Raw genomic sequence first — 23,591 nt, forward strand, 5'->3', positions numbered from 1 at the left:
ATTCAAATAATATATAAAGTAAAGATTTAAATTTGCAAAAATTCCGACATTCATGCATATATACATATATATGCATATACAAAATATAAACTTCTATACATGCAAAACAAATATCCATCAACCATTTTTGAAAGCGTTTATACAAAGTATTAAAAAGATTTAAATTCTCAAAAAAAAAAAAAAAAGACAAACAAACAAACAAACAAAAACAAAAAAGAACAGTATAATCTCAATTTGGCTCTTAATATCACCCACTTGATCATATCAGTTACTCCCTCAACAAAACCTGCCAAAACATATATTTATATTAAGTTTAACACTATAATATTAAATTTTTCTTAAGTCTGGCAATATGTTATTCAAACTTAATTTGAAAATTTAATGAATTTCCATGTTTTAATTTAATTTATTTACATAACAAGTTGAGTAATGTTGCCACATGCCTAATAACACAAAAATTACATAACAAAGTATCAAGACACATGAAAAAGTACAATTTTCATACAAATAATGTTATATATGTTGGAACAATCTTCTGTGTAAATAAAATAAATTGAGATAATTCAAACAAAATAAAATAAAACTTACAGAATTTATTTTGCTAAACCGAAAATAATTAAAGACCAAGTCGAGTGTGTGACACTCTGTCCTTAAGACAGATTCGCCCCACTACGGTACTTACGGTTGAGTGGCGTCTATCTCCCGAGATACAATGGTCTTCACAATATAATAATCTTCACAAATTGTAGTAGTACTCCAAACAATTTGTTCGACGAACCAAACTTGTGTTCTAACTCTTTAAAATTTATACTAAAACTAATATGAAGAATAATGCAAAAAATGAAGAATTTAGGACAGCAAAAAGACAATAATCAGATTGAATTTCGGAGTCCCTAGATTGCTGGATTTAAGGCTATATATATAGGCAAAAAACTCTGCCCCGAACAGGTTCCAAAAAGTAGTGAAAAGGTGCACAATAAATTTGAACCATTGCTTGAACTCTTTTTCAAAAAGTTTGAAAAAAGGTACCGTTGGTACGAATAAATTTTCAACCAATTTGAAAAGTGATTCGTTGGAGAACAGTTAAAGTAACTGTTGGACCTTTATTATTTAAACCATTTGAAATATATATATATATATATATATATTAAACTATTTTAATATATATATATATATATTAAACTTTTAGAATAGTTTAATAAATAAAGGAAGATGTATAAACTTTAGGAAACCACTTAGGAACCTAAAATTTGAATTTAGAATTAAATTAAATTCTCATAATTACAAATTTTAGGAAACCACTCTAGAACCCAATATTAGAATTTAGAATTAAATTAAATTCCCACAATAATTTTTATTGAAAAAATTCAAATGAAATTTATCTAAAAAAATTAATGTTAGACCCCGAAAACGACGTCAACTTCCCATTCACTCATAAATGGTTTTGACGTTTCGTCTTCACCGTGTGACTTGCTACGCGGCAAGGAACACTTCACATCTTCGGACCCGCCCCAAAAGACATTTGGGGCCCACTCAAATTTGGGCTAAAAAATATGCCTATAATAAACCATTTTTCCAACAATATACACCAATTGGTATACCAATTAATGTATTAACGGATGATGCGGCCTAATTTTAGAAGTTTTTGGTCTTTATAATTTATATAATGGATGAGATTATAATTATGAAATGATTATATCATTTGTTTCTTTCTCCTCCATCTTCTTCATTCTTCTTCTTCGTCTTTTTCTTCTTCACTTATGACATGATGTGGTGCATGGTTCTAGGTGGTAACGGAGCTGGTGGTGGTGGTGGTCTGACGATGGCGGCGGAGCTCGCTGTGATGATGGTCGTGGAGCTTGATGGTAGTGGTAATGGAACTTGGTTGTGAAGGAGGTGGATTTGGTGTTGTAAGGTGGTGGTGATGCTCATGGTGGCAATAATGGAGTTTGGTAGCAGTGAAGTTGGTAGTTCGGATGGTAATGTTGGTGAAATGAAGGTGAAGTAAATAAAGGTGATGAAGATAATAAGTATTTAGTATAAACATATATAAAATTTATACAAAAAACTTAATAAGAATAATGTGGAAATCTTATTGTTGTGAATAAAATCATCTTTAATAGTATTTTATTTTGAAATAAAAGATTTATAATGAATTATATCATTATATATGACACTACAACATTTTCTTAGTTTAGTGACATTTGAAAGTGCCACAAAACTATTCTTCTAATGACATTTTTTGGTCTTGTGGCATTTTGAACAAGTGCCACTTCTATCGGTGCCATGGTAGATATGAGTGACACGGTAGATACTTGCAAGTGTCACTGCACCATCATGGTTGAAAACTTTCAATGACATTTTAATGTCATGGTAGATATTATTTGTGACACTATCAAGCGCCATTAAAAAAAGAGTTAGTGACACTTGTAAGTGCCATTACACCATCAAGACTAAAACCTTTCAGTGACACTTTAATGTCATGGTAGGCACTATTCGTGACACTATCAAGTGCCATTCATGACGATAATTCATTGTAGAACAATTTGATCCGCTCTTGCGGAGACTCGAACCGCCAACCTTCCGCACCATAAACCTTATACACCACACTCTTCCCACTACACCTCTATACCACCACATGATTATATATGCAACATATATTATTTATATAGTACATACATCCATATTAATATAAAAGTATATGTATAAACATAATTATTTTATTGAACATAATTTATGTAAAATAAACAATTTACTACCAAAATAAAAAAAAGACCACTTTTGGCGACTAAAAATATTTTTTAGTCGCCAATTCTATACTTTTGGCTACTAATTATTTTTTAGTTGCTAAAAAACTTAACTTTTGTCGACCAAAATCGGATTTGGTCGCCGAAGATGCACTTTCAGTTACCAAAATTTTGGTCACAAAAAAATTTTATTCCCGCCTTAGGATTTTAGTTCTCCCGCGCTAAAAATGACCACTTTTGGCGACTAAACTTTTTTTTTTTTCGCCAATTGTAGACTTTTGGCTACTAAAATTTTTTTTGGCACCAAAAAGCTTTACTTTTGGCTACTAAAATTTTTTTAGTAGGTAAAACCCATATAATCAGCGACCAAACTTATTTTTAGTCGCCAATTGTAGACTTGTGGCTACTAAATTTTTTTAGTCGCCAAAAAACTTTACTTTGGGCTACTAAAAATTTTTTAGTCACTAAAACCCATATAATCACCGACCAAACTTAGTTTTAGTCGCCACTAAAATTGTTTAGTCGCCAAAAAACTTTACTTTTGGCAACTAATGCTATTTTGGTCGCTGAAAGCTATACTTTCAGCGACCAAATTTTTTTGGTCAGGAAATTTAGTCACCGAATATGCTTTTTCCTGCAGTGTATATTGAGTTTAATTCATTTATTTTTAATCATTTACAGCATTTTAAAAATTTAGAAAATATATTGACATTTTTTATTTTTTCAAAAATGTCATTATAAGCTTGGAAAATTTTTGGCTTAGTGGCATTTTTCAAAATACTATAAAATATTTTTTTATGACACTTTTCACCTAAGTGCCATAAAAAGTAATTTGCACCTACCTAGTGTCCTGACATTTTTTAAAAAATGCCATTGCAACTAAAGTTTAGTGGCATCTGTTGGTAAATGTCACGAACATAATTTTTTGTGTCATTATTTTATAAAATGTCATAAAATTGATGTGACATTTCTTTATTGAAATGCCACTAGAGCCTTATATGTTTTGTGGTTCTATGGCATTTTTCTAAAACATTTAATGCCAATTTTTATTTTTGTGGCATTTTCTAAAAACATGTTACTAGTGTAGTGTCACTAAAGCGTAAATTTGTTGTAGTGACATTTTTGTTGTAGTGAAGTAACACTTTTTTTAATTGAAATGCCACTAGAGCCTTGTATGTTTGTGGCTCTATGACATTTTTCTAAAAAATGCCACCAAATATTCTTTTTGTGACATTTTTTAAGAACATGCCACTAGTATGGTGTCACTAAAATATGTTTTTGTTGTAGTGTTGTGACACTTGTTCATTAAAATGTCACTAGAGCCTTTTATGTTTGTCGTTTTGTGGCATTTTTCAAAAACGTGCCACTAAATATCATTTTTGTGGCATTTTCTAAAAATATGCCACTAGTGTAGTGCCACTAAAGTATGTTTTTGTTGTAGTTTTGTGACACTTGTTCATTGAAATGTCACTAGAGCCTTTTATGTTTGTCGTTTTGTGGCATTTTTCAAAAACATGCCACTAAATATCATTTTTTGTGGCATTTTCTAAAAATATGCCACTAGTGTAGTGCCACTAAAATATGTTTTTGTTGTAGTGTGATTTCCCCTCCCCCCCCACCTTACATAGCATTACTCAATTATTATTCTTATTATTTTTTAGGGTCCATTACACTAATGGTTCTTATAATTTGAGGTTTGTGTCGTTTTAGTCTCTAACTTTTCAATTGTGACATATTTGACCCTGAATTTTGAATCTTGTTCCAAATAATGACAATTGTATATACTATTGGATTTTTCAAGGGCAAAATCATCAATTTGATAAAATATAAATTAATTTGGCAAAAATAAATGCCAAAAAAATATTTTTGAATTTTTAAAAATTATTTCTAGCTATTAAAGATAAAATTATATAAAATTGATAAATCTTTTAGAAATTTATTTATTTATTTTACCAAATTAATTTTTATTATGTATTTAGATGATGATCATGTAAAATTAATTTTTAAAAATTGATCATGAAATTTTTATTAATTTTTATTAATTTTACATAATTTTATTTTTAGTGGGTAGAAATAATTTTAAAATATTTTTTTGATATTTATTTTTGTCAAATTAGTTTATATTTTATCAAATTGACGATTTTGTTCTTAAAATTAAGCAATGGTATGCTCAATTATCCTTATTTAGAACAAGATTTAAAATTTAGAGTCAAATGTGTCATAATTAAAAAGTCAAAGACTAAAATAATATAAGTTTCAAATTATAGGGAGTATTAGCGTAATTTGTCTTAATTTTTATTTTTTTATTTTATTTTTATTTTTCAAATCAGCCAATTCAAAAGGGGAGGGAAAGGCGTTAGACTTTTAGTAAAGAAGCAAAAATATCAGAGCTGAGCTGAGAGCTGAGTGAGTGAGTGAGAGAGCATTTATTTGCATTTTCATTGCAATATGCCAGATTGGAGGTTACTCACCTCTCTTCTTCGCTATGCATAATCCATCCTTCTCCGCTCTTCCTATTTTTTCTTCTTCTTCTTCTTCTTCTGTACCCGCCCCACCCCTCACCCTAACCTTAACCCTACTTCTCTCCCTATCCCTCTCCCTCTCCCTCGCCTCACCTCCCGATCGACCTCGTCCACCACCGCCTCCGCCGCCATGGCGTCCTCCTCCGTCCAACGCCGCCAACGCCGCCGTCTCTCTGTAAACACCACCACCAACCTCACTCTCACTGCCGCCGAAAAAGTGATCGGAGACGACGATCTGCTGAGCCAGATCCTGATACGCCTACCGGCGAAACCTCTATTCCGATTCAAGACCGTATCCAAGATTTCGGATCCTTTTGTTCTTCAACGCTGGATTCCGCCGAAATCTCCTTCCTCTTTCTTCTTACGAAGGTATTCTCGCTTTTCTCACAATATCAAATTCAATCATGTATCTCTCAATGGTCTTGTTAAACACAACCGTTCAATTGCTCCTCTATATCTCGATTTCTTCGATAACCGCGACCTTGTCATTATTTCCAAGTCCTGTAATGGCTTATTGCTCTGCACTTCCTCTTGGCCCGGCTTGGATTGTTGTAATCACAGCCGTTGCTACGTTCTCAACCCTACCACCCAGCAATATTCCACCATTCCTAGGCCTGTTAACGGGGGTCAGTACGACCACATAGTTTCCATCAACTTAGCATTTGACCCCTCTCTTTCACTTCACTACAAAATAATTGCTCTCATTTCCAGAAGAGACCTCAGCCCTGATTACCAAATTGCTATATATTCGTCCGAAACTCGAACTTGGGTGATTTCTGTACTCGTTATTTACCCATCGGATATGATAATTGCAAATGGTGTATTCTCTGATGGTAAGATCCATTGGCTTCGTTGCCACTCAGCAACATCAATAGCTTATGATATTAATCGAGATGAATTCTTCCCATTCCCGATGCCATATAGTCTCACAAAGTCCCCAGCGTATTTTGGGGAGTCTGGAGGTCATCTACTGTTCATTGAATCTATTCAAAATTGGGGTAATCAGTTTGATGTGTGGGGGTTGGAGAGCAACTATTCTCACTGGTTTGTGAAATATCGTGTTGACCTTGAGATGGGTGCATTGGCTTTTCCAGGGATAACGGGTGAAGTCGAAGTGCTTTGCTTCCTTGGAGGAGAAGTTGAAGGGGATTTATGCGTGATCTTCTACCTATCTTGTCAAGTCATATCCTATAACTTTAAGGATAGAAGTTTTAGGAAGGTTTGCAATTTGAAGCTGCGTCCTTGTGATATTGACAATATACAAATGTGTCCGTCGGCTTTCATCCATCCATGCATGGAGACAATATTTAATGTTTGATGGCATTTCTTTGGAAAATAATCGGTGTTGTCTCCATTTCAATGTTTCATTTGTTTCCTTTCTAGTTTTTTTCTTCCTTCTAGTTAAGAATGTTTTTTCCCCTCTATTGGTGTAATAATTTCAACAGTTGTAAGCTTATTTATGCCTTTTGCAATGAAATGGTTTTTAACATCAAGGATGTGTCATTTATGATATGTTTAATTGATTTTATTTCCTGTTCGATTAAATTTATATATGGCTTTTGCAATGAAATAGTTTTGTAACATCAACAATGTGTCATTTCTAATATGATTGATTTTACTTCCTGTTTGAGCTTATTGAGTTTCTAAGTAAGAACGTAATTCAAAACTTTGGCGAGGTGATGAAATGATGATGCATTTGCGAAGGCTGTGACCAATCAAAAACCTACGTTATCTTTACTATCGGCGGGTGCCAAAGTAATGATGAATGAATGAAATATATTAAAAAACATGGTTGGACAATAATCAGAAAGAAGAATTAATGTATTAATGAAGTTAAACAAGTTGAAGACTTGAATAATAAGGTTTAGCATCCTTTGTATTTCCTCTTAAAGGGTCTCAGGATAGAAATGTAGACTGACGTCGTGTCAAGGTAAGATTTGTTAGTATATGTTCATCGTGAATATTGTTTGAATTTTATAATTCTGTTCTTGTTTCTCAGAAATGAAGCTGTTCATTGCCAATAACCTGCATTTCTTCAGCAACAAATCATTGATGCACTTCCCTTTTTCCTGTATTTTTTTCTTACAATCTGTCACGTACTTGCTTTGTAGACATGACAAAGCAATAGACCTCTTCTCTTCATCGCTTTTATTTCTTCTTCTTCTTCTTCTTTGGCTGGGAAGACAAAAGGAGATTTGAGCCCCTAACATCAAAGGTTGACCAAGCATCAGATTGCATTTGGCCTACAAGGCTGGTGATCTGCTGTAATAGATTTGAATTGTAATCTATGTACCTCCTCTCTCTTCCGCGATTTCTCTTTCGTCACTAGTGTTTTTTTTTTTCTTTTCTTTTCTTCTCTTAATGCAGTTCTACTTTAATATTTCATTTTGTTTGTACCAAATTTAAAATCAATTTTGTTTTCACTTCCTTTCAATCTTTATTTTTTGTGACACATCATATTTCTAACCAACCAAGTATATAGGTTTGTTTCTTTCTAGTAGTTGTCAATGATGACATTATTAAAAAAAAGAGAAAAAAAAAAATGTTTGGTTGACTCAGATTTAGTTAGATTCACTAGATGACACAGGTTGGTTCTACTCCTCTTCATCCCATTATTTTCATACATAGGAAGAAGACGGTATATTTTTCCTTCTTCTTTTTTCCTTCTTATTTTCAAGTTTAGATCTTTTTGTTTTAGTAAATGAATGTGTTTTTATTTATAATACCCGAGGTTGATTGTCAACTGTTTTCTAAATCTTTTTTGCTCTGCTTACTTCAAAGTATTGTGTGATCATTCATATAGTATTGTAATGGAAATTCATATAAAATCTAATTCCTCCTACGTGTGTTTAATAAGATTTGTTTGAATAGTTTATACCAATGACTATTAAAACATAAAGTACAAATAGAATCGTAGTAATCATTGTACTACCATCGTAAACCTAAAATTCAATTTCAACGACATTTGGAGCCTATGTTCTTTCGCTCCATTAAATTTGCAATTGAAGTCTTTATTAGGGTCACTTTTGGTACTGTCCAAACCTAGTAACCGTATTTTTGCAAGAAATCATCATTTTTTTTTTCCCTTCTTTTTTAAACTAATTTACGTAACCTAAAACACCTCCCTTCTGTTTGAGTCATGTATTATAGCCCTATTGTCCCTAAATGCTTTTCCATGCCAAAGAACATTAACTTGACCAAGACATTTATTAGGTGATCTTGTGTAATTAAATGAATGACTGCTAGGTTTCATTGACGTATTGCTACATGGTCTTGGGGGCTTAGTCATTGGTCAGGGATGTTAAGTAGCATGCTGCCATTCTGTATATGGTTCTTTTCTTTTACTTCTCATTTTTTCTTTCTTGTTTCTTTTTATCTCTTTCTTTCTTCACATGTATTTTTATGCCTGTATAGTTTTTGTTATGATTATAGCTTGAATTTCTTTCCTTGAAAAGAACTTTATATTTCATTTTTACTCATATGATTGTACGAGTATACTATTGTAGACATGTAATTAACTATCAACTAGTTTAGGTATTGTTCGAACATTGGCACAATCTGTTAGCTTTAGTGGAATCTCCTATTGTTGCTAAAAGGTGTAAGGTTTAAGTCCTTGTTCGGCTATGGGGGTATGTTTCCCAAAGACAAAAAATGTCTTTCTTTTGTTGGTTACTGTTAGAATTTACCTACACCTACCACCACCTACTACCACACCTACTACACCTACCACCAATTTACCCTCACCTACTCCTCACCTACTACCCAAACCCTCTCCTATATAATGAGCTACTCTGCTTTGTAATATAACACATCAATAAATCAATCAATATCAATCAATAATACAGTATTTTTAACTTGGTATCAGAGCGAGGTTTAGAACCTGATATTTTCGCTTCCCCGGCGGGCGGCAACCTCACCTTAGCTGCCCGCCGGACCTCAACCTAGTCCGCTAAGATTTTTTCTTACACATACCTTGATCACTCTGCATGTGCCTCCTCCCCAGCTGCTGTCCAAGCACAAAACTCTTCTTCTTCTCTCTCTGGCCGCCTCTCGCAGCCGAAGCTTCCTCTTCCAATCCATCAATGGCGGAAGTCGATAGCTCAAAACCCTGTTGTTGCTGATGAAAGTAGTGGAGATACTAGTGCTGAGGCCACTTCTAATGCAGGGGAAAGTGTCGCTGAATCCACCCAAGCGGCTGCTAAGGAAAACCGTGAAACAGTTGAACAGGATGACTCGGGAGATAAAAGTTGAAGAGACACCAGAGATTAAGATTGAAACAGCACCTTGAACCTTATTTTATTTTATTTTTTTATCTACCTTTTTGACCATTACAACACACCACCAGCACATGTGTTCCCACTTTTGTCTCCACTTTCTTTTTCTTTTTTTATATTTATTTTAAATCCATCCTTTTGACAACAAAACCGCATCACCAGCTTTGCACACCAACCCAATTTCCATCTCACATTCCTTTTTTTAATATATATATATATCTTAAACTAATGCATCATCTTAAACTAATGCATCATCAAACCAAACCCATGTGCACCCACGTTCTTTTCCCTTTTCTTTTATTTAACTATATATATATATTTATTATAATATATTTTCACTACTCCTACTTTTATTTTATTTTATTTTATTTTATTTTATTTATTCTATCTTTCTTTTTCTATCCATTTTCCTTCTTATACAACTCGTGAGCATCATCCTATTTTCCGTAAAAAAAAAAAAAAAAGAAAAAAAAGAAAAAAAAAAAGACGCAGGAAGATCTGCATACCAAACTCATGTTATTCATGTCAGGGCTCACCCCGATCACCATGTTTACACAAAAAAAAAAAAAAAAAAAAAAAAAAAAAATACAAACAAACAATCACAGGTGGGATTTTTCTTCTCTACTCTGCCGCCGGTCTCTTCTTCTTGCCTCCGTCCTGGGTGGTCCTTGACGGTGTTGCCTCCGTGCTTTCTAGACTACCAAGCAAGTTGCCTCCCCCCTGCTCCTCCACTGCAGCATATGGCGGACCTCCAAATCGCCACATCACGGTGGCCTTCCGCTTTAGCTCCTTATTTTCTGCTTTCAGCACACTTATCTCTGCTCGCGCATCTTTATACATGCGTTGGAGCAGAGCCAGCTGGGAGGTTAACTGCTGCACCTCATTTGTCCTACTCTGCAGCCGGTTCGACAAGTTTGTGACCGCCGTCATGCTTTCCACGCATGCCTTCAAAGTATACTGGTTGGCCTCCACATCTGACTGCACTGCCATTCTTTGCTCCACCGACCGCATCGGAAAGTTCAACGGAGCAAACTCCGGGGCGCTTGGTTGAGTTTCCAGTGCCACCGCACCAGTTCTCTCTCTCGTTGACTCGTTGAGGTCGGGAAAGAGGGTGAGCAGCCCGCGGGAAGACGATGAAGCCATTTTCTAGGCACCAGAGTGTTACACAGTATCTCTCTCAGAATTCTCTCTCAGAAAACAGAGTGTTACAGAATCTCTCTCAGAAATCTCTCTCAGAATATCTCTTGCAGGTTTTTTGCCTCAGCCTCAGCCTCTGTCTTATAGCCGAGGCAGCCACGCGCATCGCGCGCCTCTTACCACCAGCCGACAAACGGGCACGCAAGCCAAGGCGCCCACGTGCCTCGCCATCATGTCCGGCACACTTTTTGATGAATTGGGCACGCCTTTTGATGGCACGCCTTTTGACAAAATTGGGTACACCTTTTGAGGGTGCCACTTTTACAAGGGTCCGACAAGACTCTGTAAACTGTCCCGACATAGATTCCGGTTAGTTTCTACAAGGGTCCGACAAGACTCTGTAAACTGTCCCGACATAGATTCCGGTTAGTTTCTACATGGGTCCGACAAGACTCTGTAAACTGTCCCGACATTGATTCCGGTTAGTTTTTACAAGGGTCCAGCAAGACTCCGTAAACTGTCACAACATTGTCTGCTACAACGGTCCGACATGACCCCATAAACTGTTTTCTACAACGGTCCGACATGACCCCATAAACTGTCTTCTACATCGGTCTGACACCCCCATATAGTGTCCTCTACAACGTTATGACACCCCCATACAGTGTCCTCTACAACGTTATGACACCACCATCCAGTGTCTTCACCAATGGTCTGACACGACCATACAGTGTCACCTATCCTTTTTTATGTATTTTCTTGTTTTGTTCCTCTCTCCAAACTCAAGTTGGTTAGTTTCTATCCTCCTTGAGTTTGCGGGGGGCTGTTAGAATTTACCTACACCTACCACCACCTACTACCACACCTACTACACCTACCACCAATTTACCCTCACCTACTCCTCACCTACTACCCAAACCCTCTCCTATATAATGAGCTACTCTGCTTTGTAATATAACACATACCACACCTACCACCTACTACACCTACCACCTACTACACCTTTAGAATTTACCTACACCTACCACCACCTACTACCACACCTACTACACCTACCACCAATTTACCCTCACCTACTCCTCACCTACTACCCAAACCCTCTCCTATATAATGAGCTACTCTGCTTTGTAATATAACACATCAATAAATCAATCAATATCAATCAATAATACAGTATTTTTAACTGTTACATTTTTCATTTCTCGATGCAATGATAATTTGTTTGTTAGGTTTTAAGCACATCTGTGCTTCTAGACCCTGCAGCCAAGAACACAAAATCTGATAATGTCTGATTTTTCTTCTTTGTAATAATCTATTGTCATATGTTCTTTCAAGTTTCAAGTTTCAGACTTAAGATTTCAATTTCAAAGATGGGGTGAGATCTTTAACCCACCGGATAGTGCAGTCATTTATGTTTTTTAGAGAGTGATCAAAGACATGTGAAGCCACATTTAAAATTATTCGAATGCTGATCCAAGAAAAAATATATATATATTTGTATGTTACAATAGGTGGATAGTCTAGAGAGTTCAAAGTCCATTGCTTTCTAAATCTTAAGAGTTTGATTTTGCAACTTATATTGTTAGTTTCTACATTCTAGTTGATGTTGGAAAAACAAGAAGGAGAAAGGACTTGTTCACAATCCATTGGTTATAGTATATGGCAGTTTAGTGGTTTTACTAGCTAGGGCTACGTTTTTGGTTGCGAAACTTCTATTTTATTATTATTATTTTTTTTGTCCTTGACTAGTACTAGGTATGCTGTTATAGGAGTTTAGAAAGTCATGGTTATAGGAAATTTTTTGGAATCTGTGTACTGTAGTTTCTATGAAACGGGCCCCTTGTTACACGATTTAAGAGTTGTAATGAAAGTTTTTCCTGTTTAAAGCATTAGGTACTTTTCTTTTTTTCTTTTTCCTATTTGCTGAATTCTTCTACTGACTCGAGTGTGGAACTCAAGCGGCCCCCCTATGGAGTAAGGTACTTTTATCGTTTATTTTTCCTATTTGCTGAATTTCTGTTCATTCAAATCGGTCAAATTGGCCTTAATCATCATAATCTGAACGTATCTCTTGTAATCCATTATTTTACAAAGCCTAGTCCTATTTTCCTTGTTTTAATTTATACTAAGCTGTCCTTCATCACTAGTAGAGAGTGTATCACTCTTTAAAGGTAGAGAAGGCGTGCAACTTTGATGGTGGTAGTGCTGTCAGAAGGACTGCCAGCATTAGGTGGTTCAGGTGGTGTTGTTTTGTTAATGGTAGTGCTTGTGCTCATGTGATGAACGTAAACTTGAAGTTGCGTAGAAGTGGAGGCAGAGCAATACAGCTTAACGTGAGTGTGGTGGTGGCGGCATCAGTTGCCTTGGTGGCAGTGGTGGTGGTCATTCAAGTGGCCACGGTTGATTTGTACTTTACCCTTCTAAAGGTTGTATACCTTTTCCGTTTCCTTTTGTGTCTTTTAATTCATGTCATGTGAAAATCATTTTATGCATTTGACGGCAATCCTTTTTTCATTAAATTGCTTTATTCTTGGAATGTGCTATGTTAATGAGGGAGATTAAACTCATGCTATTAGCGTAGCTTTGTTAAAGATGTTTGCTTCATTAATATCTTTCATGTGTGTAAATCTTAAACTTGTTTAAGGCATTTGTCATAGATAGAATTAAGCATTTGACAAGAGAACAAATGTACATACAAGAAAACAAATGTACATATATGTATATTTATATATATGAGAGAGAGGTAGGGAGACAAGATGGCAGGAAAGCACTTGAATTGTTTTCATTAACTATTCTTTCAGTTAATGCTATGCTTTCTTCTTAGTTTTATGAACCTTAGTGGCAGTATTGTGTTCTCAATTGATATGCTCGGAATCTTGAAAGAAGGATTTATTTCTTCTAAATTGCACAAGATATTTAATTTCTTCTTCAAATCTAAAAATTAATATTTTTTTGCTTATGTTACAGGATTATTCCATTACTGCTTATGACCCAAAGATATAGCGGCTCATTTACTGCATAACAAGTAACTGCCATTACTTCACTGGTTCAAGTCCTAGAGCTGCTACTTGTGCAAATGAGCCTATATTTCTGCCTTGAGAATGTCTTTATATCTCTTTGTTTAGATATGTGGTTGGCAGAGAAAGTTATGAATTCCATACCAGTCTCTTTTTTTCATTTTTTGATAACGAGAACCCTTGACTCCACCTTCAGTGAGACCCAGTAAAACCCCGGATATGTGTAGCTTCACATATCGGGCGAAGTTGAGACTTACCAATTGAGCTAAACCCTTACGGGTATGAATTCCATACCAGTTAGTGTATCGTTTTGTCACTGGAATTGATTTTTTAATTTTTTTTTAATGGTACACTTTCATAAAAATCAAGGCACTTGAATTATTTTTTACAAAAACAACTACTATTATAACTTGGCTATTCTTAGATCATGCATATATCAAGGTAACATAGATTTGTAAGGCTTTCAATTCTAGGTGTGTGGATCAGCAGGAAACAGCAACTGGTGCATCCTCCTGAGCCAAAAGGAGCCTCTTTGGCTATCAAATGGGAATGTATTTAATAACTTCATTAATGGAAACTGGATAAAGGTGTGATTAATCAACTTTCATAGCATTTTCTAGTTGCCTTTTGCATAAAATTTGAAATTGAGTTCACTTAGTAGCTAGTTGTTCCTCAATAGTTTATTTCAATAGCATTGCACTTTTCATGCAAATTGAAGTCACTTCTCCAGTAACATGAAGATTCTTTATGTTCTGTTGTTAGCTATTGGTGGGGAATATGAATGAGGTAATGATGCAAAACTACGTTGCTTTAGTGGAATTTCTAATTTATTTTTCCCAATTTGTTTCCTTTTCTTCATATATATATATATATATATAAATTTGTTCCCCCAATTTATTCAATTGCTCCAGCTCTCTCTCTCTCTTTCTCTCTCACATGCCCTACCTCTCTCTCACGCTTGCCATCGTGGTTCACAAGTATGGATCTCTCTCTGTAGGTTTCTCATTCTCTCTCTTGGTCTCTCAATCTCTCTCTTGATCTCTCAATCTTGAAGACCTAAGATTTATATGTGTTTTTTTATTCTCTACAAAGAATTGGCATTGAAGCTCAGAGCAATTGCAAAGGTCATCTACACACCTCAATTCTTTCGCTAATTCCCGTATGTGTTCAAATTCATTCGTTCATTTCTGTCTCTATATGTACTATGGATATATATACATATATGTGTATAATTCCAGATGTATTCATGTTCCCTCATATTTCAGAAAGTATGCTATTGATATCTTGAAGTAATGGTATATTCATGAACAGGCCAAAAGTACTTGAGGTCACTCCAATTAGCCCTATCTTAACTGGAGGAAAAAAGACCTTAGTTGTTGAGCATGAGTTAATCAAGTCTATTTTTAGCATGTATGATTTCAATATGCATTCAAATCCTTTAATGTTATGTTTGAATATGGTTTGAAAAGGGAAATGATTTGAGGCCTAATTGGTTGTGTTTTTATTTTTTTATTTAGTTTAGGAGATAAAAGTGAAACTAACCCAATAAGAAAAGACAAATGTAAGGTTGTGGTATTATATATAATATTAGGGAGGGGGTGAAATATGGAAGAAAATTTTGGACAAGGAAGTTGTAAAATTTGAGAGAAGACAATATTGAGATGGAATTGTAAAATCTGGGGTTTCCTTTTTCTTTTTCTTTTTTTTTTTTTGGTTTCCTGTAAAACTGATATTGATAGAAGACAAAATTGAGATGGAATAGCCTGGTCACAGAGCTTAAAATATTTAAGAGATGTGTTAATATTTTATCCTTGGGAACAGTTAATTGGGCATAATCTTACCTATTTGCTTCATTACACACTTTAATTTGTTTGGATTACCAGCTTCGGAATCATTGTAAAACCAGAGCCATGCATTGGAGTTGGGCCTTTATGTACTGCACAGCAGGTAGATTTTGCATGGTGAAATAATTGCCATGTTTTTTGCTAAAGAGACTCGTAATATTATGGTATACAACATAGCTTCTCATAAATGTGCCTTTTGGCAGATGTGTTACCATGTTCTTCGGCCAGTACATGGAATTTGGACTCCTATTCCTCGATCTGTATATGTCTTGCTTTTTCTATATTCAGATTTCTTGGCTTGTGCTGCTTTTATTAATAATTGATTTATCGAGACAAAATGGTTTGCTTTCTGTAACAGATGAAGGATTCTATTACAACTCTAAAGCCCAATGGTTGTCAGAGTCGTCATACTCCATTTCTTTATGAGAGCATGTTTCGGCTGGAAGTTCAGGTCACCTTCTAAATCTTTATTCTTTCCCAATTATGCAATTATTCTCCTTTGACTGTATCTTCGGCCAAAGCCTTCTTATTTGTCACTATATGAGTTCAATCGGTATCTTTGTTTTGGGATCTGTGATAGCTGAGAGAGGCATTGCTGCTGATTATAGTGGGAAAAGTTTTATCACTGAATTGGTTGGATATGCAATGCCTGATGGTAGAAGTTCAAGAGGGAAAATAGTTTGTATTATTAATGCAAACATTGCCCTCAGCGTAATGTTAAATTTTGATAGTTTAACACTCTTCCTTGAATACTCTTTCAAATAACCTGACTTTTGGTAGAAGTCCTTTCTTCCTTCCAGATTGGCTGGCTCAATGCAGTGTAGAGAATGGCAAGAGGAAGTTGTTGGAAATACGGGCTCCAGAGAGTTTGTAGAAAGAAACTATCACCAGAGATCTTTTAGGTAGCCATATCTTCATGTTTACACCAACAGAGAGACGTAAGATAATGGATTGCTACACAATAGAAAAATTGTGCTGCCTGATGTTGTAGTGGTCTCTTTCACATTGTGTATATATTAAAAATCTGCCTAAGGGGGCAGCTGTCGTTGACCATGCTTATATGGTACACCCTAAAATTGGCAACAAAAAGGTTGCTGCAAAGGTATTCTTTTTTACATTTTTTGACTGTGGACTTGTTATTCTTGAGCCGGAGTTTTATCTGTTTGCAGGTCTGAAGGTAATCTTGTTACTCCCCCACATGAACGTGCAAGTGCAAATGCAAATGCTGAAGTCGTGGAGATAATAATCTATAATGTGAGCTTAGACAGTTCCTTTTTTTGTCCCTTTCTTTTGAATTGAGATATTGGTTCCTCTCTTCTGATTGAAACAAACATACTTGGTTGGAAACCCAGATATATTATTTTATTTATTATATATGTTGTATTTCAATAGCATTGCGCTTTCCATGTAATTGGACTCACTTCACCAGGAACATGTAGATTCTTTTTGCTGATTAAAGAAAAAAAAAAAAAAAAAAAAAAAAAAAAAAAATGTAGATTCTTTATGTTGTGTGTTGTTCAGCTATCTGGTGGGGAACATGGATGAGGTAATGATTAGAGGTGCTTAACGGATATTCTGATCTGTCTAAATCAACTGAACTAAACTGATCTGTTGCATTTTGGATAAATGCGTGATGACGAGTGGACGGTTGTGGATTAATTTTTTTTTCAATCCGTCTAATTTTGGATGGATAACAAATTTGAGATTTTTTTAGCCGCAACCTAGGAAGCACGGATACAGATACGGGATACGGATACGATACGATACGGATACGGCGATACGAAAAAATTTGAAAAACTAGGATACGGGTACGACAGGGATACGTTCATAAAAATATTATTTTTATAATTTTTAGTAATGCAGTATGCATAAAAATAAAACATATAACAAAAGACAACTTAATAAAGAATAAAGATTCCTATAAAATTAAGAGTCTTCAAGGTCAATAGTTTCAACTTGTTCCCCTTTATCAACGAATATCACAGGACAATAGCTAAAGCCAAAAAACCATTGTTAAATAAAAATTTCAGCAAATATACTTTTTTAAGTCATCAATGATAACCTAGGAAGCACGGATACGGATATGGCGACACGTCAAAATTTGAAAAAGTATGATACAGGTACAGCGGGAATACGCTCGTAAAAAAAAATATTTTTATAATTTTAATAATGTAATATGCATGAAAATAAAACTTAAAGTAAATTAATAAATAAAGAGAGAGATTCCTATTAACCTAAAAGTCTTCAAACATTCATAAAACATCCAAAACTAAAAACAAAAACAAATGCAAATTAAACATCATCTTTACATGCCAACACCAAAAAAAGAATGAGAGCAAAGACAAGAAACGTGAGAGAATGAGAAAGCGAGAGACACAATAAGGATACATCAATTTGACAAATTCTATTACTTTAACTCTTACTATATTCCTCTTATCAAAGAACTAAACAAAATATTATAAGTAATATGTAATTTTGAGTATCCGATACTTCAAAAATTAAGTATCTGATACTTCAAAATTAATAAAAAATTAATTAAGAAGTATCCGATACTTTTAAGAAGTATCAGATACGTATCCGCGAGTATCCAAGGAGTATCGGTATCCGATAAGTATCCGATACGGATACGTCTCCCTTTTTGAAGTATCCGTGCTTCATAGGCCGCAACTGAACTGCCAAACCGTAAGCACCCCAAGAAATTTGTAATACTTTGTGTTTTCAATTTGTTTAAATATTCTGTTTGTGTTTTCAATTGAAAAAGAGTTTAGATATTCTATTGTGTTTTTAATTTGAAAATTCTTTTATCAAATGACAAGTGTTGGTATTTGGTATTTTTGTGTGAAAAATATAAGGTTTAATTTTGTTTTTTTTTTTTTTAAAAGATAAATAAAATAGCTTTTGAATAAAAAAAAAATGTAATGAAATAGTTTTGATAATGCATGGTTTTTTTATATGTATGTATGATTGATATTTGACAATTTACTTGATAATCTTTTGGTTATGTTGAGTTGGATTGCTATCCAAAAAAATTATTGGGGTAAATTACACTTTGTACCCCTGCACTTTGTACCAAATCTAATGTTGGCCCCTGCACATGAAATCCTGACAGTCAACTCCTTACACTTCTGGTCAAATATCACTTTGGTCCCTACACGTGAAATCGTGATAGTCAACCCCTTGCATTTTTATTCAAATTTCACTTTGGTCCCTATACAAGTGTCAATGTTTTTCTTCTGTTACTTCATTTTTAAATCTTTAATAGAATGTAATCATGTGACAAAAATGTGACTACGAAATGAAAGTAAGATAAAAAAATCATTCATATTTCCTACCAATACACTTTGTCTTGCGTGAAGCACATGAGAGTTATATAATACAATATATATATATATATATATATATGTTTGTATGGTAAAAATTGGGACGAAAAGGCAAGAAAATATAGAGTTTATAAAATATAAAAAATGCGATAAAAAAATCAAAGAGAAAGAAAGATGAATAGACAGAAGACTGTATTACAGTGAAAAATAGAGTTTCGTAATTCCAATTTATGCAAAACGCTAGCTCATGTTCATAATTGTTCATAATCTGCGTTTTGTTTTATCCTAATATAGTCATATTTTGATTTAAATTTTGGAATAAAGTGTATATTGGTGGAAAATGTAGATGATTTTCCTTTCTTATCTTCATGTCATAGTCGCATTCTTATCACATGACTGAATCCTATTAAAGATTTAAACAATTGAGTAATAGAAATGGGGGGTAAATTACACTTTGCACTGAATCTCACTTTGACCCCTATATATGAAATCATGACAGTTAATCCCCTGCACTTCTAATCAAATCCCATATTGGTCTCTACACATGAAATTGTGATAGTCAATCCCCTGTACTTTTACTCAAATCTCACTTTAATCCTTACACAAGTGTCAATGTCCTTCTTATGTTACTTCGCTTTTAAATCTTTAACAAAATCCAGTCATGTGACATAAAATGTGACTATAAAATGAGGGTAAGAGAGGAAAATCATCCATGTTTCCTATCAATACACTTTGTCCTACGTAATAAGCACATGAGAGTTATATAATACAATATACAATATATATACACTTTGTCCTACGTAATAAGCATATGAGAGTTATAATACAATATATATATATATATATATATATTCGTATGGTAAAAATTGAGATTAAAAGGCAAGAAAGTAGAGTTTTTAAAATAAAAAAAAATACGACAAAGAAATCAAAGAGAAAAAAAGATGAATAGACAGAAGACCGTGTTACCATGAAAAATAGAATTTTGTGATTCCAATTTATGAAAAACCCTAGTTCGTATTCTTAATTGGTTACAATCTACGTTTTATTTTAGCCTAATATAGGCATATTTTGATGTAAATTTTGGGATAAAGTATGTATTGATGAAAAATGTAGATGATTTTCTTTTCTTACCCCCGAGTCGTAGTGACATTCTTATCACATGACTAGATTCTTTTAAAGATTTAAATAATTGAGTAACAGAAAGGGGGACATTGACACTTGTGTAGAGACCAAAGTGAGATTTTACTAAAAGTACAGAGGGTTGACTGTCACAATTTTACGTGTAGGGACCAAAGTGAGATTTGACCAAAACTGCAGGGGGTTAACTGTCATAATTTCATGTGTAAGGGCCAAAGTGAGATTTGATGCAAAGTGTAATTTATCCCAGAAATGAGACATTGACACTTATGGAAGGACCAAAGTGAGATTTGACTAAAAGTACCAGGGGTTGACTGTCACAATTTTATGTGCAGAGACCAAAGTGGGATTTGACCAAAAATACAAGGGGTTGATTTTCATGATTTCATGTGTAGGGGTCAAAGTGAGATTTGGTATAAAATGCAGGAATACAAAGTGTAATTTACACAAAAATTATAAACGTTTCCAAACAAATAAGAATGGAATGGTGTAATCATTTTTTCTTAATATCTTTTCATGTTTGATTGGGTAAAAAAATTTATATTAAAAATGAAATAATCATTCATTAATTTAGTAGAATGGTCATTCGATTAACGGTGGGACTAGGCATCTAGAAATTTTTTTTCTAAATTACCTAGAATTTAGCATGTGGGTTAAATTTGTTAAAGGTGGGACGTATAACATATCAAGTTTACATCCACACCATCCAAACATTTTCTGGACAACTTTCACGGCCAGAATCCTAGATTCATAGCTTTTTTCTTCCATTAATACTCTATTTTATTCATTGGAATGAGATAAAATAAATGAAATAATCATTCCTTAGGTTTTCTTATAGAATGATCATTTCCTAATAATGATAAATGATGATTCTATCTGTAATATATATTTTTATTATTTTTTTAGTCAACCAAATATGGAATGGATATTTTGATGGAATGATCACTCCATTTCACTATATTACAGTTAACCCAATACACCTAATAGGTCAATGAATTATCATTCCATTCTTACCTACACTCATGAGCAAATTTTACTTTGCATCTCTATATTTTACATCTAATCTCACTTTGGTCCTTATAGTTAACCCTCTAAATTTTGAGCCAAGTTGCAATTTGGTCCAATTGTGCATTGACGTTTGAAAACTAACGAAAAACATCCACGTGATTGTACTAATTACATTTAGCACATTGCACTTTTATTAAAATCTCACTTTAGTATCTCCACTTAGTCACCAATGTACTTTTACTAAAATTTCAATTTAGTCATTTTCATTACTTTAGTTTCTTTGTTAATTTTTGAAACTGTGTTATTCGATCAGAATCAATTATAACTTGACGGGTAATGCTTCGGTGTGTAATGCATATTGTAGACGTGCCCGCGGAGGGGGACCTCGCTACTACAGTTCGGACTCGATTTGTATCACGGTTCTTAATCTGAACCAAAGAGTCCAAATCCGGCAAATCGTTTTGAGAAACAAATTTTTTGAAAAGAAGTGCCAAACATGGACTGCTTTGCCAGATACAGAGTCGCCACCTAAATATTTTAAAATGGGGAAATTTAAGAAACCCTGACTCGGTGCCGAAGGTCACGTGTCCGTCATCACCAAAGTTGCCTCGGCTCGGGAACTTGGGTACGATCGGGGAAGGTCAGCTATGAGCACCCCTTCTCGCCCGGTCTGAAGACCGGCCTCTACTAACCGTGATATCCAATTTTGAAAACGTTATGTGTTCTTAATCCGGTTATTAGCCTAGAATTACTATGTTGTGCGTGCAGCAAACAAGTATAGACCAAATCGCCCAAATTGGAACAAAACATTTCATGTTTGTTTTGAAAATGGTTTGCTACTCGCAAGTAGGCTAAAATGCAGATTTTGCCACCCTCAAGTGGGCTTTTAGAAAAGATGATTTTACCACTATCTAGTGGGCTTAAAACTCACAGTTTTAATGCATTATTCCAATTTAGGTAATTCAACCTCCATCCACAGGCATTCAAGCAGTTATATCACATAAGCAGCTAGCCTCATGGTAATCATACTGTCATGGCAACACTCACACGCATGCGATATGCTAAAGCATAAAAGCTTACCTAGTATTCCGAGCCAAAACAGAAACTAGTCAGTAATCATATGCATGATCCTAGTTCATGTTAAAAATGGCTAATGCAACACATGCAAAGATGCACTCTAAACAGGCTCGGCTATCCTAAAGATGGCATGTGAAATGCTGCAACTAACAAGTACTCAACTTGGAATTGAAATACAAGTGCAGTTAGCATGATGTGCCGAGCCCGGTGCATGTAAGACAAATGTATGGATGCACGCATCCTATCATACTGTTATGCGAATTTAAATATGCCCTAGTCTACTATCATAAGCGGGTAAATAAAAGGGAGAAAGAAGTGGGGGTTGGAAGACATGCACAACGCACCCACACTTATTACACAATTGCCCTCACTCGGAGGGTCCAAATAAATATTACAGTCCGAATAAATAACTAACCACATTAATTATTACAGAATTTCTAATTACTGAACAAAATGAATGCAAAAAGAAGAAAGGTGGCCACAGCCCCCGCCTCGGGATACGCGAACGATGCAAGCTTGAACCCGTCTCGCCCGGAAAGTCCGTACCATACCACTGCCGCCTCGGTTTACACTGCCCTGCTTCTCTGAACAGTGCCAAAGTACTGGGACAGGCTTGTTGCATACTGCAGAGTGCCACCGGCTGGGGGAAATGCCCACCGGCAGTGCATAATTTCCATCGGCAGATGATGTAATTATCGGCCAGCCACCAATTGCCGGTCGGCACTAAATGATGCCGGTCGGCAGAAACTCCCTGCAGAAGACAGTTTTTGACAGCAACAAGAACAGACAGTGTATGGCATGGAATTTCAAGCAAGTGTATGCATGGCCACTCTCCCAATCATGTAATGGACTCAAGGGAGTATGCCCCTCGACCCTCGGGCCATCAATTACGCATGATGGCCTAAGAGGCCAAGTTTTGCAATTCAATGTAAAAATGCAATGCACACAAAACATACAAGAGACCCAACCTCAATCATGGTTGGTCAAGGGGCGAGGCAATGCACAACAATACACATGCAACCTAAGCATGCAAGCAAACATACAAACATGCAATATAACTACATGGCACACACAACGCTAACAACATAACATGCACAACGCATTGAAACATGGCATACACAATGCAAGATGGACTTACACCAATGTGAATGGACCTCAGCCGCACCCACATCAGTGGCCATTAGATAAAAATGAGATTCTCGAAGTACGTGCACATGTGCACGCAAACCGAGGACCGACCCTAAGGCACCAAATGCCGCTCTAACAAGACATGGCAAGATGATATGCTAGCATGAAAATTTCAGAAGCTAAACATGACCCGAAACAGCCCTGAATCATGGCAAAATGGCACCCGATGCATGACATGCGACCCGAAATGCAAAATTAGGCATACACAATGGCCTACAGCTATACAAAGCATACATTATTTGATCATGACATGTGAAGACAGATTCAAGGCAGCCCCAAAACAAGCATGTTTTCAGTTTTAATCAGGGCCAAACAGCAAA

At 35.0% G+C, this 23,591-nt stretch overlaps 1 protein-coding gene and 1 long non-coding RNA gene across 4 annotated transcripts; both read left to right on the top strand.

The window, feature by feature from the left end:
* The first annotated feature begins 5,399 nt into the window (after positions 1–5,399).
* Positions 5,400–9,520, top strand: LOC114264124 (F-box protein At5g07610). Its single transcript, XM_082923079.1, has 2 exons — positions 5,400–6,537; positions 9,273–9,520. The coding sequence occupies exons 1-2, from the start codon at positions 5,400–5,402 to the stop codon at positions 9,518–9,520; spliced, it is 1,386 nt and encodes a 461-aa protein (XP_082779205.1).
* A 1,485-nt stretch (positions 9,521–11,005) lies between these two features.
* On the top strand, positions 11,006–16,989 carry LOC145824496 (uncharacterized). 3 transcript variants are annotated; one of them, XR_014366054.1, is made up of 4 exons: positions 11,006–14,690; positions 14,790–14,856; positions 15,900–15,992; positions 16,342–16,989. It is a non-coding gene; the product is annotated as an uncharacterized LOC145824496 (long non-coding RNA). The 3 variants fall into 3 exon arrangements; XR_014366053.1 differs by having other exon boundaries at positions 11,006–14,856; XR_014366052.1 differs by having other exon boundaries at positions 11,006–14,821.
* The last annotated feature ends 6,602 nt before the right edge of the window (positions 16,990–23,591 follow it).

The sequence above is a fragment of the Camellia sinensis genome, chromosome 4 (assembly GCF_055761805.1).
Source record: "Camellia sinensis isolate YWXY chromosome 4, ASM5576180v1, whole genome shotgun sequence".
In the NCBI taxonomy this organism is placed as follows: Eukaryota; Viridiplantae; Streptophyta; class Magnoliopsida; order Ericales; family Theaceae; genus Camellia; species Camellia sinensis.

What these genes read in the sequence shown, in the direction of transcription:
- LOC114264124 (XM_082923079.1), top strand. Translation starts at nt 5,400, where the DNA reads ATGGCGTCCTCCTCCGTCCAACGCCGCCAACGCCGCCGTCTCTCTGTA. An exon ending in TATTGACAATATACAAATGT is followed by an intron (nt 6,538 to 9,272) that starts GTCCGTCGGCTT and finishes CCTCCTCCCCAG; the next exon opens with CTGCTGTCCAAGCACAAAAC.